Source organism: Grammomys surdaster, unplaced genomic scaffold (assembly GCF_004785775.1).
Source record: "Grammomys surdaster isolate TR1022 unplaced genomic scaffold, NIH_TR_1.0 126906, whole genome shotgun sequence".
Classification (NCBI taxonomy): Eukaryota; Metazoa; Chordata; class Mammalia; order Rodentia; family Muridae; genus Grammomys; species Grammomys surdaster.
The window spans coordinates 602,754-617,466 of NW_021621692.1; the positions used below are offsets into that span (position 1 = coordinate 602,754).

The 14,713-nt window shown below is 47.6% G+C and overlaps 1 protein-coding gene across 1 annotated transcript in view; it reads right to left on the reverse strand.

Annotated features, from left to right (window-relative positions):
• Positions 1–14,713, reverse strand: part of Prkca (protein kinase C alpha) — a 406,878-nt gene that overhangs the window by 45,497 nt on the left and 346,668 nt on the right. The window contains exons 9-11 of the mRNA XM_028761244.1: positions 5,704–5,841; positions 3,536–3,709; positions 1,245–1,336 (exon numbers count right to left, since the gene is read on the reverse strand). Of these exons, the coding sequence (XP_028617077.1) occupies positions 1,245–1,336; positions 3,536–3,709; positions 5,704–5,841 (404 nt within the window). The remainder of the gene's footprint in view (positions 1–1,244; positions 1,337–3,535; positions 3,710–5,703; positions 5,842–14,713) is intronic.

The following is a 14,713-nucleotide window of genomic DNA, read 5'->3' on the forward strand; positions in this document are numbered from 1 at the left end:
GATGTACAACGAGGGGGGTAAGGGCAGGTGTTTCCAAAAAAATACAATAATCTCTTTTTAGTAGAAATAAAAGCTGAAAAGTCCCCCTTTATATTTGCTAAAGCTTTTGACTAAAGGGCTCCCTATCTGCGTCCAGTTAATCTTTCTGGTGCAGATTATCCAACACAGGCTTTGGCTTCCCGTGATTTATGTCTCAGACCATGCGTGGGCCCCGATCCTATTCCCATTTGCTGACTTAACTAATGGGCGCAGGCCCACTGTGCCTCGGCCTCTAGGTCTGGAACAGCTCTTGCTCAGTTTGCTTCTGTTTAAGTTGCAGACTTCCTGGATCCCAGGAGAGGGGAAAGAGCGCAGGTATCCGTGTCCCTCCCCCACCCTGTGGATGGATGACTCCTCAGGTTCCCGTTTCTCTGCTCCTGCATTCCCCACAAGTAAGGCACATCCCAATGTGACGTTCCAAGACAGGCTCCCCTCCTCCTGGACGGTGCCCTTCCCCTGCCCTGTGATGTCACTTTAAAGAGGTTTTTCTTCTCCTGACTTAATCACCAACTTTGGCTTTTCCTCTTCTAGAATATTCCTTGAAAATAAAGACCCAATTCCAGCTCCATTTCTTCTTCCCTGTGGTGGTTCCCAAGGATTCCCTCGCACCAGCCCCACCCATATTTTCCTTCTTGCCCCAACCAGTGGGCTCTGTCAGAACTTAGGCCCTTCTCTCTCCCGTCCCCTGCACTCCCAGCATGCTTTGCATTCATTCCCTCTAGCCCCGCTCCACCTGAGCTGCAGGCCACTCCCTGGACTTGGCTCCCTGTCTCTTCACATTGGATGGTGCCTCTCACCTCTGGGTTGGGGGGTGCCCCAGTTTTGTGCTGCATCTACTCTCCAATTCTGGGGTGTTAGTGGTACTCTCTGTAAATCTGTAGGGTGCCAGAATTGTTCGGTGGCTTTTTCTAATGCCACGTGAGAGCACGGACTCTCCAAGGGCTGGGCCTCACATTCCCTTTACACTCTTGCCGGAGGCGGGCATCCATATGTTCAATTTGCTGAGAACAGAATCAATGGTCCTTAGAAATATCTATTGTCCGTGGGTCCTGTCAGCTCAGCTGCTCCTCTCGGAAGTTTCATACCTGAGACCCAAGTGAGCAGAGTCACCCTTGGACATATTATCCAGAAGGAGTTCTCAGTTGGGAGTATTAGACTGAGTTTCAAGACTCAAAAAAAAAGTGACTAAAGATAAGGATACTCACACTGCTTGCGGCTCCTTAAACTTTCCGACTTGCTGGATGTGGTACATGAGGTCCCCGCCGTTGACATATTCCATGACGAAGTACAGCCGGTCCTGTAGACCAAAGTTTACACGTGAGTAGGGTCCTTCCCCAGCAGAGTTCATCAGCTCCTAGCAAACACGGGGTGGCCCTGACAGATCTGCTCTGTTGGGTGTTCGTCACGATCTTTGTCCCAGGGTGGGGGAAGGATATGGTGCATTCATAAACCTGCAGCTGACGACTATGTCAGCCTATGGTCAGGCATGCACCTCATTAAAGGCTTCAAACACTCGCTCCCTTCCCCCATATAGACCTACCCCATATGGATAATAAATCTCTAAATTAGTGGTGGTGTGAAGACCCTACACCGGGCCTGTCATTTCATCTTAACCCATGTCATTGGTGGTGCGCATGTGTAAAAGATGGCTTGCGATGTCCAGGAGCAATGCCAGGCTAATGAAGTAGGGTGCTTATATGAATGCTTCTGAAAACATATCTCTTGGGGTTACGTTGACTCATAAATAACACACACGTGATGCTATTTAGTGGTTTGGGGGGAGGGGTGCACCATAAAACGAGATTTTAATCAATATTCTTTTGCCTCCAGAATGTGCTCAAATATTGCCTTTTTCTAAAAAATTTCTGTCACTGGTATGCTAAGAGCTGCCTCCACCGTGAAGGCGAAGGGGGCATATATCACTGAGTCAAGTAAGTCTGCACAGTTATGAGGCCATTATGCTGGGACAGATGGAAGAGACCAGGCAGTTTAATGGGGGGGGGGATATAACCACCAGCACAACAGAGCGTGGTAAGAGCTGACTTCAATTCCAGAAAGCACCCCCAACCCCTTACACCGGGGCTATTACACATTAAAGTGAGGCTCGGGGAGGGAGAGATGATGGAGCTGGTGTTACCAGCCCGGAAAGGGCTGTGGGAACTCCACGCTCTGGCTTCAGTTCCTTCTTTTCTTTGTAGTTTTCCAGAGCTGCACAGTGCACGAAGGGTCACAGAACGGGATTGGGGGAGCCTCCCTCCTACCTTCCCACTAGTTCTCTCTGGTTCTTCAAGAGGGCTGGAGTCGACTACGTGACCAGTGCAAGGCTGACACACAGTGGCCGGTGCCAGCATTGCAGGCTCGGCGCACACCGTGCCCACAGAAATCCCCCATTTTGAGACTCTGAGCTTCCAAAGGCGTTTAGGGTGCTTCCCAGGATTTTAAAAGGACAGATCTAAGCGTGGACCAGATTCTGACCACAGGGTAGTTTTACATGAGGCAGTGACTGAAACTGTAGCTGACAGGGGAGCAAGACCTGACAGCTGCTCCCTTTGAAAGCGGGGTTTGGAGGTGGAGAACCCCTCAGTGCGGCATCTTAGAACGCACATTTGTGTGGAGACCAGGAAGCCCCATAGCTGGTGTCTTGGTAATTTGAACATTTCTTTTTAATTTTACTCTGTGCCTAAGGTCAGCAGATCTTTTTCCTGTGAAGGGACAGATAGTAGGTGCAGAATTTGCATGTTTCCCACTCTTCAGCTTGGCCCTCACAGTGGGGAAGCAGCAGCAGGTGACAGGAAAGTGGACGGGTGTAGCTCTGTCCTTAGAAAGTGACTTCCTAATGTTAAAATTTGAATTTCATATGCTGGGAAATATATTATAGCTTGGGTTTATTTCTTGTGACCTTTCTCACAGCTTGAGGGCTGCAGGACAGGTCATAGCCGGCACCTCCTGCTGTGTCATTATACAGAGACATGCTCCTTAGGAAACAAAGTGTCCTGCCATTCCAATGCTGGGCATGGCAGCAGGATCAAGGATCTTTAAAAGGCAGGGCCAGCTAGATATGGTGGTACACACCTTTAGTCACGGCACTTGGGAACTAGAGACAGGCTGATCTCTGAGTTCAAGGCCAGCCTGGTTTGCTAAAAAAGAAGGCAGGACTATGAATCTACAACTGTTTTGTTTAAGTCTTAGCACAGAGCCGACATGAAGAAGACCTTTCACATACAGCTACATGTGGGACCCTAATGGACACCCAGATCCTGCAGGCCCCTTATTTAAAGTGTCTGTATTTAATTCATGCACATGTGTCCATAGACACAAATCATCTCTAGAGATTATTTATTTTATTTCTAACATAATGTAATCACTACTGTCATGAAGGATGAGCAGTGTTAGTTGTCCAAAGGAGACTGGATTAAAGGAGTGAGGGTCTTGAGACCATGATGTAGCTAGCCTCCAGGCAAGATGGGGAGCGTCAGACAGGAACCGTAGTCCTCACCACTGTCTGGAAGCAGGAGTGCAGCTGTGTCAGGAATGGGGGCTTGTCGAGCAGGGCTAGAACCCGCTTCTCCACCATGGTGCATTCCACGTCATCATCCTGGATCACCACATCCTTCTTCAGGATCTTGATGGCGTACAGTTCCTCAGTTCCCTTCCTGTCAGCAAGCATCACCTGGGGACAGAAGGGGAGAAGGCTCAACACTGGTGGGCAGACATCTGGCACAGGGAGTAGGAGCAGAAGTTGTGACAGTGTCAGGAGACGGTTTGGCCACGGTTGGCGCAGATCTGGGAGTGACTCATGGAAAATTACTAATACCTTTTGGTGCCGGTTCATCATGGGTGGCATCCCCTTAAGTCCACGTGGAGAAGTTTTGCTCCCCAGTGTGACAAGGGTAGGGGGTGGGAGACCCTGTAGGAACTGAGGAATGTTGTAGCTTAATTTTTGATGCTTTGATAAAATATGCTGACAAAGAAGTAAGTGGAGGGGTAAAGGGTTTACTTCAGCCGTCAGCCCCACACGGTCCGTCGGTGTGGAGAAGTCAAGGCGGGAACATTAAGTATCTCGTCAGCTCCACGGTCAAGAGCAGAGAGATGTGAATCTATGCACGCTTGTGCTCAGCTCACTGGAGCAGTTCAGGATGGTTTGCCTAGGGAATGCTGGTTTGGGCTGGGTCTCTCCGTATCCACTAACTTAATTAAGACAGTTACCCAATGCACATGCTCACAGTCCAAGCCAATGTGAGCATCCCTCACTGAGACACCAAGAGATTTCCAGGAGATTCTAGGTTGTGTTAAATTGACAGTTAAAGCTAACCATCACAGGTTATTGTAGGTTATTGTAGGTGTTCAATGCCCTCGAAGGGCGCTGTGGGACGAAGATCACATTCTTCGCTTGGTTTTTGTTGCTGTTGTTGTTTTGTTTTTATTCCTGCATGATGAAATGATGATCAGGTTTGTCTCAGCAGAGGTTAAAGTAGTGGGACAACTCAATCATGAACTGAAACAGACTCTAAGACCACCAGTGAAAACAAACCTTTTCCTCTTTATATATAAATTAACTCAGGTAATTCACTATAGTTACAGAAAGCTGGCTCACACCAACTTTTTGTATGGATTTTAAGTATTGTCAAATACCACAAGTTAAAGTTTTTTTCAGCTCTCATATTCCTTTTTAAAGTATCCAGGTTTGTAGACAGTGTAGGGTATTGATATAGAAAGTTACTATTTTGTCTGTTAATGAGAATATTTAATATTCTTTAATGGGACTAGTTTGGAATTTTCCATATTCATGTTTTCTGGAAGCATTCTGAGAGTAAAATGTGAATGACCTTTGCAACCTGAAGGCCAAGAACACAAACAAAGAAAAAGGAAGGCTCAAAATCAGTTCATGGATCTGTGACAAGGGTTGGAGTCACAGAGGCTGGACAGTGATGCACAGACCGAAGTCCACATGGCCCCATCGTAGGGTCTCATCATGACCATCCAGGCTTTGGACAAGCTCATGTTCCATTTTCAGTTGTGGAAATTAATCATTCAGCTAGCATTCTAGAGCATGCCCTGTAGTCTGAACATTGGGAAATGGGGACACCACAAACAAATTCTCAGTTGCTTTCTGGGTTTGTGTGTGTGTGTGTGTGTGTGTGTGTGTGTGTGTGTGTGTGTTGGAACTGGTCAAGTGAGCTAGGCTGGCTGGCCAGTGAGCCTTGGGATCCACTTGTCCCCAGTGCTGGGGCTAGCGTGCTTGCCACCACACCTCCCAGAGCTTCAGAGTTACTGGCAAGCTCAGTAAGACTGGGCTATCTCTCCAATCTCAGCACGGTTGGTTTCAAATTTTTAAAAACAGATTTATTTTATTTCTAGTTCTGCATGTATGTGTGCATGTGTGTGGTGGAACACATGTGTGGGAGTATGAGTGCCCGAGGTACTAGATCTCCCAGAGCTAGAATTATAGGTGGTTGGTTACGAGTTGCCCGAAGGGTGCTGGGGACTGAACTCAGGTCCTCTGGAAGGAGAGCAAGTACTCTTAACTGCTGACTCCTCTCTCCAACGCTGTTTTTAACGAAGTGTGAAGTGTGTGAGGCGCGTGCCTGTGTGACTACAGGGACGCCTTGGTGCACACTGAGCAGTGCTGATCCAGAGTTTTATTGGAAACCCCTCCCTTCTTACCTTTCCAAAACTCCCCTTCCCCAGCACCATGAGGAAGTTGAAGTCTGTGAGTTTCACTCTGTCCAGGTTGTTGGATGGTTGCTTCCTGTCTTCTGAAGGGGTGATGACTTTGTTACCAGCGGGGCCCAGCTTGGCTTTCTGAAACAAGCACAGACATAAAAAGCCATTGGTCATTCTTTTTCCCCCAAGGAAAGAGTGACAGAAACTAGCCCACTGTTAATAAGCTGGACGTCAGCTGTGAGCAGATGGGGATGGGCTGAGAAAAGGAATCCGAGGGTAAAGACCTGCAAAGTAAACAGGCTCTTCCAGTCTTCACCCACTAAACAACGCTATACAGCCAACCAAGAGTCCCCTTCAAAGAATCTGCTAATGGCAGGTGAATTCTAGTTCTAGGGTGGATAGTTAACTTCTTGAGGGTGAATGGTGTCTTGAGATTGTTAACATAAGAAGGAAATGAAACCATGCATGGTTGGTTTTTTTCTTATTTGTAGATTTTGTAACTTAAAACTAATCCGTATGAAGGAAATTTGTACCCAGGCAAAACGACAGCAGAACGTTCCCCAGGGAGGAGATGCCTAATTGGTGAGCTTTGAAGATGATTTATTGCTACTTTCAAATGGGGAGTAAGAACAGCGGTGTGTTTGGTTAAGTCAAGATTGAATGGACGGAAACAACTGGCGATGCTCTTGGCGTCTGGTTTCAGCCTGGAGGGGGATTGCTTACAGATTCATAGAGTTAGTCCATTATCACCATGGCTGGGGCATGGTGGAAACATGTTTGCATTCATGGCGTTAGAGCAGTAGCTCGTTACCGTAACATCCTTATTCAGAGAGAGAGAGAGAGAGAGAGAGAGAGAGAGAGAGAGAGAGAGAGACTGACTCGACTGACTGGGCCTGGAATGGGCTTTTGAAATCCCCAAGAGACACATTTCTTCAAACAAGGTCATACCTCCTAATCTTTCTCAAATAGTTCCACTTCCCAGTGACTAAGCATTCAAATACACGAGTCTGGGGGGAAAAGGGGCGTTATTATTCCAACCACCACAGTAGGTCAACGGATAGATGGCAGAGGAGGTAAGGAGACATTGTATGTGTGGGGAGGTGGGGGGTGCAGGGGTGAGGCTTACTACTGACAGATGCCTCGGTAAGGCTGGGTCCTAGCTCCAGGGGAAAATGTGTGTTTGTATGTTTGTTTCTTTATTAGCCAGGTTTCCTACATCAGTGAAGACAATCCCTCACGGTGTTAGGGTGGGAATGCGGGCATGATCAATCGAGGCTCACACTGCTCAGGAAAAGTCTCCCCCTGAAAGTACTCTGAGCTGGCTCATTCTGTAATTTGGGGTGAGGGTGCTCTGCTCACAGGATCCAAATCAAGACAAGGTAGCATTGCTAACTGCACCCAAGATGGACAGCTGATTGCTCAGGGGCCCAGCCCATGGGGTGGAGTGAGATTTCACCCCTGCCCAAGCCAGCCCTCAGGTACAAATGGCCGAGGAATCTTTATTCAAGTGTTGCCAGCTGGAGTGGCCCTGGTTTTCCTACCGAGCATTTCAGAGACATCTCCATACTGCCATCTGCAGGACTGGTTATGTAAGGACACCAAACTACCTCCGGATATTGAGTTTCCTAAAGCAACAGGAAAATCCATAAGTAATTCAACTCTGCTGGTCTTGGCCTACCTTTGGGCAAGCCCCACTCATAGGAGGGATTCAAAATACTATGGAGTTCAAGAAGATAGCCAGGGATACTTAGCAGCTGTATCAGGTGTGTGTGTGTCGGGGGGCGGTTTGGGGACGGCTCTAGAGGCCTCTTAGAAGGTCTCTGGTCAGGAAACAGATGGTGTGAACAGCTGACTTTCTCTTCTTCCTGGGGTCACAGTCTGGAAGGTACTCCCATCCCATAATAAGTCCTGCTTCCGAGCCTGCCATTTCTTCCTTTCAGTTTTGAATGGGTTGCTTGGCAACTAACTTTACAGCAGGACTGAGAGATTTGCATATTGTTGACTCTGGCTGTCATGAGTGTAGCACAGACCTCACCAAGAGTGCAAATCAAATCAATATAAGTGTGTAGGGATAAAGCTGGAGCTGATTGCCAAACTGCAGAGATTTCAGAAACCTGAGGCCACCCGCTGGCATCCTTTACTACAGCAATGTAAACAGGGACCAACATGAGCAGGTGCCCCACTGGGGCGAGAGCAAACAGAATTCCGATGGCAGAGGCTGACAGCAGGCAGTGATGGGAAGATGGGTGCTCAGAAGGCCCCTTCCATTCTCTGCCTGAGTTGAAATAATGTCAGGCCTCACCACAGGGCAGGCGGACACTGGCTCTTGCTTCTGGACCTTCAAAACCACAGGTAGACAACCCTCTTTAATTTACATATTGGCTAGCTTTGGGTATTTTGTTGCAGCACCAGAAAATGGGCTATGACTCCCTGTGGCCCTTGCACATGTTTGTGTGCTGTCTGGAGGCTGCGCATTTCCCATGGGCCTCATGGCCTCTCAGGGGAGGGGACAGCAGGAGAGGAAATGGGGCTTTCTGCAGCATGGGCTAAGACAGGTTAAGGAAAAGACCTTATTGAAAAGCTTATAGTCGGGCATGGTAGTACATGCCTTTAATCCCAGCACCCAGGAGGCAGAGGCAGGAGGATCTCTGAGTTTGAATCCAATCTGGACTACAGAACGAGTTCCAGGACAGCTAGGGCTACATGGTGAGACCTTATCTTGAAAACAAAACAGTATAGAAATTATCCAAAAAAGGAAAAAAAATCAACACCTGCCGGGTGATGGTGGCACACGCCTTTAATCCTAGCACTTGAGAGGCAGAGGCAGGTGGATTTCTGAGTTCAAGGCCAGCCTGGTCTACAGAGTGAGTTCCAGGACAGTCAGGGCTACACAGAGAAACCCTGTCTCGAAAAACAAAAACAAAACAAAACAAAAAAATCAACACCTTAATATTGTAAAATAGAGGAAGGTAATTCTAAATGCTAGAACTTTCCTGTGCTCTATCCTTTCATCCTTAGACAAAACCAGCATGTTCTATTGACTTTGACTAGAATAACTTGCACCTGGGGAATCTGTGTTCTTTAAAAGATGGCACCTGAACATTTGTCAAGCCTGGTTTCATGATGTCACCTGGATTTCTAGACTCTGAATCCAGTCAGTGTCCTCCCCTCATGGGGAAATGAGCTAATAACCAGCTACTACTACATCTCATTTTGAACTACAGAGGCATTCTTGTAGCCCCCAAAGGGCTATGGGTGGGCGGGGGCAAACAGACCATGCAACATGAGTCTCAACACTGCCAGCCCCTTCCACATGTGCTGGAAGTAAAGTAGCGTGGCCCATCCTGAGCCCAGTCACTTGTTTGTGTAATGTGAGGGACTCTGTGCACCCAGCCCATTATTGCAGGGTTTTCAAATTAAAACCAGGATGAGATCCATGCCAAATGACTCACACTGTGGGGTGTGGATGGTGTAACCCTAAAGTCAGTTCCAGCACATAGGAGGCAGGGGCTGCTGGATCAGGAATTCAGGGCAGCTTGGGTTACATGAGACTCTGACTTAAAAATCCATAAAACAATGATAATAATAGCAATAACTTACATTAAATATATGAAGAACTGTGTGGTGGGTGATACCCATTTTCTTTTTTTCTTACTTTTATCTTATTTATTATGTATAGTGTTCTGGCTGCATGTATGCCTGCAGGCCAGAAGAGGGCACCAGATCTCATTATAGATGGTTGTGAGCTACCCCGTGGCTGCTGGGAATTGAGTTCAGGACTTCTAGAGATGCATCCAGTGCTCTTAGCCTCTGAGCCATCTCTCCAGCCCAAGACACACATTTTCTATCATGTTAAACCATTTGGAGCAGCAGAGTTGGTACAGTTTGACTTTTGGTAGTAGCCATGGCAAAGGGCTAAGTTAATACCACCCATACCCTGCCTTGCTTGCATTGTGTATACCCAGTGTACTCTAGGTTTGCTACACAAGCAAACAGACCCCTCTCCCCCCAAAAAATAAGAGTTGTGATGAGTCTGTCGTTGCTTGTTGGCTCTCGTACCATGCCTCTGCCTGGAAATTTTGACTAGAGTTCTGGTTTCTCCAAGCTCTAAGACCCACATTGCAGTGTGAGCCTAAGTCTCCCAGGGGTCCTTTGGGTAACCTCCAGAATGCCGACCAGTGTCTTACTCCACTTTGCCCCACTTTAAATGTTCTGATTCATACTTGTTTTGTAAATGTGTCTTCAATAGAAGTGTTTCCAAGAGTTAGTGCAAGTATGGCTTTGATGAATATATTTATCAAAGCTATGTGAAGTGTTACATATAGTGATGCCATTGAACTTGACAGCCATGGAAGGGTCTATTTACTTCTGACATTCCAGGGGTAGACAGGCCGATGGTGCCCAACCATGGAAATACACAAACTGTTGTAGAATTCTCTTACACTTTTTTTAACCTTTTTTTCCTCCTTCCCCTCCTCTTCCTCCTCTTTCCTTCCCCTCCTTCCTCATTCTTCCTCCTCCTACTTCCTCTTCCTCCTTCCTTCCTTTCCTCCTCCTTCCTCCTTCCTTTTCCTCTTCCTTCTTCCTCCTCTTTCCTCCTCTTCCTTTTCCTCTCCTTTCTTCCCCTCCTTCTTCTTCCTCCTTCCTCATTCTTCTTCCTCTTCTTCCTTCTCTTCCTCTTTCTCCCCCCCCTCCCTTTTCATGATGGAAATGCTCTGGGCTCATTATCTGGATACTGACAAGGCTCCACGAAGCAGGATAGGGTTTGTGGAAGTCGTTGTGCTATGCAGAACCAAGGCTGCAGCACAGCACCCTGCCTCTAAGGCCGTGCATTAGGACCCCTGGGAGACTTAGGCTCACACTCCAATGTGGGTCTTAGAGCTTGTAGAAACCAGAACCTCTTGTCAAAATTTCCAGGCAGAGGCATGGTAGGAGAGCCAACAAGCAACCTGTGCATGCTGCAGTACTGGCTCAGAGCAACTGAATGCTTCAGAAGCAAATCATGAGGACCTGGGGCGGGCTTGCTAGAGGGACCTGTTAGCTAGGGTTAGTGCCTGTGTTTCCAACCAATTATGAGTCCTGACTTCTATTGCCACTACTCAGTTGCTAGGCAACAGGTTAAAAAGATGCTACTTAGTGGCCATTACAGGGTCTCACTTGGTAACACAGTAAAGTACATGAGAAGCCTACTGTTTTCTGGCTATCTCATTTCATCGATTGGAACAGGCCAAGCATTCTGCCCTGAGGGCCTCTGTGCTTTCTGATTCTGTGACCTACATAGGTACACCCCACCCATCTTCCTTCTAGTCTGCAGATGATGCCTTAAGACCTCAGGACCCCCCTTCCCCCCACTCACCTTGTCAACTGTCCCTGTTTCCCTATTTCCTGTGGTTTGTGTCCCTCCTCCTCTTTCTGCTGCTTGCTCTCTTTATGCTCTGTTTCTGGTCCTCCCTCTCTCTCTGCACTGGAAAGAGATTGAGGTCTTCTGCTGAGTTCTTTCTGGTCTATCTTCAGAGCTTAGGACATGTCTGGGGTATGGTGTACCTCAAAAGCTCCGAATGGATGAATGAGTAAATGTCCCTTCACATAACATTTTCTAAAAGGCAGGGCTTTTTCTTCTTGAAATAAAATATGTTCATTTAAAAATTTATGATGCATACATCTTTTTAAAAAGAAAGATAACTAAGTGCCTATGATTTTATCATCTAGAGACTATCCCTGTGAACATCTTACAGATGTCTTACAGTCTTGCATTTTCACATCTTATGTAACATGAGATTACGCTGTAACCTGCGCTTCCTGGCCACTCATTAGGAACCTCTCACTCTCCTGCTGTGGGGCACCTGGGTTGTCTCTCTTTTCAGTGTTTCTATAGCAGGCAGGTTTTTCATGAATCTCTTTCTTGTTCCCAGACTCCCTAGTAGGTGCAGAATCAAGTCAGGAGGTTTGGATGGGACACGGCTGGTGATGCTCACGGCCAACCGTATGAGGACAGACGGGAAGATGAGCAAGAGGAGGTGGGACTAAAGGATCAGGACACCCTGATTCCAAAAGACAGGCGTTGGCGTCTCTTAGGGCATGTGTATATGTTGGTTGAGACGTCTAGCAGCGTTCTTTCCACTCTGGCTTTGAGACGGTCTTCACGCAGGTGTGTCCACCTTTGATACCCGGAAATGATGTCATCATCTCAAAGTTCATGCTCTAGAGCGGCGGCTCTCAACCTGAGGGCCGAGAGTCCTTTGGGGGTCAAATGACCCTTTCACAGGGGCTGCATATCAGATATCCTGCATATCAGATTCACGTTATGATTCATAACAGTAGAAAAATTACAGTTATGAAGTAGCAACAAAATACTTTTATGGTTTGGGGTCACCACAATATGAGGAATTGTATTAAAGGTTGCAGCATTAGGAAGGTTGAGAACCACTGCTCTAGAGCCTTACAATTGGATCTAAAAACATTTACGCACACCTGTACACACACACACACACACACACACACACACACGAACACGTCTTAATGTTTTAAGTAAGGTGATGATTTTGTGTTAGGGCATATTCACAGTTATCCTCAGCTTGTTGGGCTCTGTGTTTGACATACCAGAAGGAACAGTCTGGGAAGGTGACATGGCCTGAATGTTTATGCCCCAAATTCACACGTGGAAACCCTAATCCCTAACGTGAAGATGTGGGGAACTAGGGGAGGCAATTAACTCACAAGGCCTCCACAATCATAACTGGATCAGTGAGTGTCCTCGTGAAAGGGTCTTGTGCTTTCCAGCAGGCGAGGACACAGGAGCAAGGGATCGTCTACGCAGCAGACACCAATCTGTCTGTGCCTTCACCCTGAACCCCCTAGCCTTGAAGACAGTGAGCAGTGGATCATGTCTGTAAGGCACGTGGCCTGTGTGGTTTGATTACAGCAGCCGAGCAAATGGCAACAGAAGAAAAGTTTACCTGTACGGAAAGCAAGCGGCTACCCCTAGGGCAGGCCACCTCCTATGTCACTCTATGTCCTTCTCACTGCATGGTTTTTATTTGTTTACTCATGCTGTAGTTACATACTTGCACTTGGGGGTGGACTGGGTGACTGTTAACACCCGCTGACTGGGAGTTTTCTTCCCAAGCCGGGAGATCACAGGTGTGTACACTTCATGCTCCCCAGGATTACGTCAGCCCTGGAAGGGTCTCTGGGGATCCTACCTATAACAAAGTCACCTGCATGCAGATGAAGATGCATGTACCACCCCGATAGCAAATTCAGACGGATGGGCGTGAGGCTGAGAGTCAGAGCGACAGGTGGTGGCTGGGGTGGGTCTCGGGGGTGCATTGATTCTCAAGACATTGATTTCCAACTGCAGTGGACCTCTTACACTTTCATAGATTTTATTTTTCAGTGCTGGGGATCGAACCCAGGGCCTCAGAGCGTTCAAAGCTAGTTAGCACTCCGCCAACAAGAGCTACACCCCTAATCCTGCACTTGTAACTTGATAGAATACCTGTGTCCCTGGCTAACTCACCAGGACTGCAAAGCTGAAACCTTCTCAACACACTTGAGTTCAGTTATCATTCAGTCTCTTCTGTGACGTATGAGTCCCTACGTGGCACAGGACCATAAGGCAGTGTCACCAAACTAGGTGGCATTTTAACCAAAGCACAAGGACAGGGAATACACAGAAAGCCATTTCCTTAATGAGAACTGTTTTTATGGACAGAGCCACTGAGGTGATTGCCGCTGTTTGGAAATATTGATTAGATCTTTCCCTGGTGGCGGTTCATTAGTTTTCTACCAAGCCTCTGGCATTTCTAGTAGTCATTTTGTTATTTTCCTTATGGCCATCTGTTTTTCCTTCATGTTCTTTGACTCATCCAGTGACGGATGGCATGCCTAGTAAGCCTGCCTCATCTCTTTCTCATACATGTATACAGAGTATTTTGGTCCTACCCCCCCCCCCCATCATCTCCTATTCCCCTCCTGTCCCTCTGATCCCTGCTTTTCCCTCACTGGTTTCCATTCTACTTTCAAGGCTCTCTTCCCTCCCCCTCTCTTTGCTCCTTCCTCCCTTCCTTTTCTGGTGACCAGACTGAGTTTTGAGTTAACAGGAGCACAGGCACCTTAAGAGCAACTGCTCCTCATCCCCAGCCCCCAGTTACCTTTAACTGCCAATAGCTCTTGGGGGAGGGTGTGCCCCTCCCCCCACCAGCAACCGTTAACTGCCTCTAAGTCCTCAGGGTAGACCTGGCTATTCCTGGAAGCGGCTTAACTTGCCTCACCTGGTAAGTGGCCCCTGGAAAGCTGTTGTCTTTAGTCCTCTCTGGCTGCTCTGGGAGGATCCTGGGATTCCCCGAAGGGTCCTGTTTTAATGAGCATCCCAATTTTACCTTTTCTAGGTGTTTCCATCCCTGAAAATGTAGTCTATTCCCCTGCCCCCTCCTCCTGGGGCTGACAGCAGATTTGTGCGATGCCCACCTTAGGGAATGGCTGTGACATATTAAGTTTGACTCTCCTCACACTAATGCATTGCTTTTCCTGCCAGGAGCTGTCCCCTTTGGGATCACCACCACACACCATCACATCATCATCACAGGCTTGCAGGGTCGGAGTCTCTTGAATTCACACATGCTGTCCAAAATGGTTTTCCAGACTGTCAGCAATGCTTTTTAAAGACAGGGAATTCTCTGTTACTGAGAAAACAGTTCCCAGGCAAGCAAGAACAGATGGAAGGAGGCAACAAGACCTGCACTGACGACCCTCGACTGTTTCTGCCTAAGATCGGGAGCAACTGGGGGCGTGAAGTGACCATTTCATTGCCATTCCTGTTCATGAACAAGTAGAGGCCCAGGCAAGTTTCTGCTTCTGCTATGGCTTGTGTTCACCAAGGTGCAGGGAGTCTTTCTTTTGCCAGCCTCTACTGCCCTCTTGTGGTATTCAGCTCCTGGAGCGATTGCACCCTGATGAAGACCTTTTGCCTAAGATTTGCCCCAGATTCAAGGGGAGTAGCCTGTGGCAG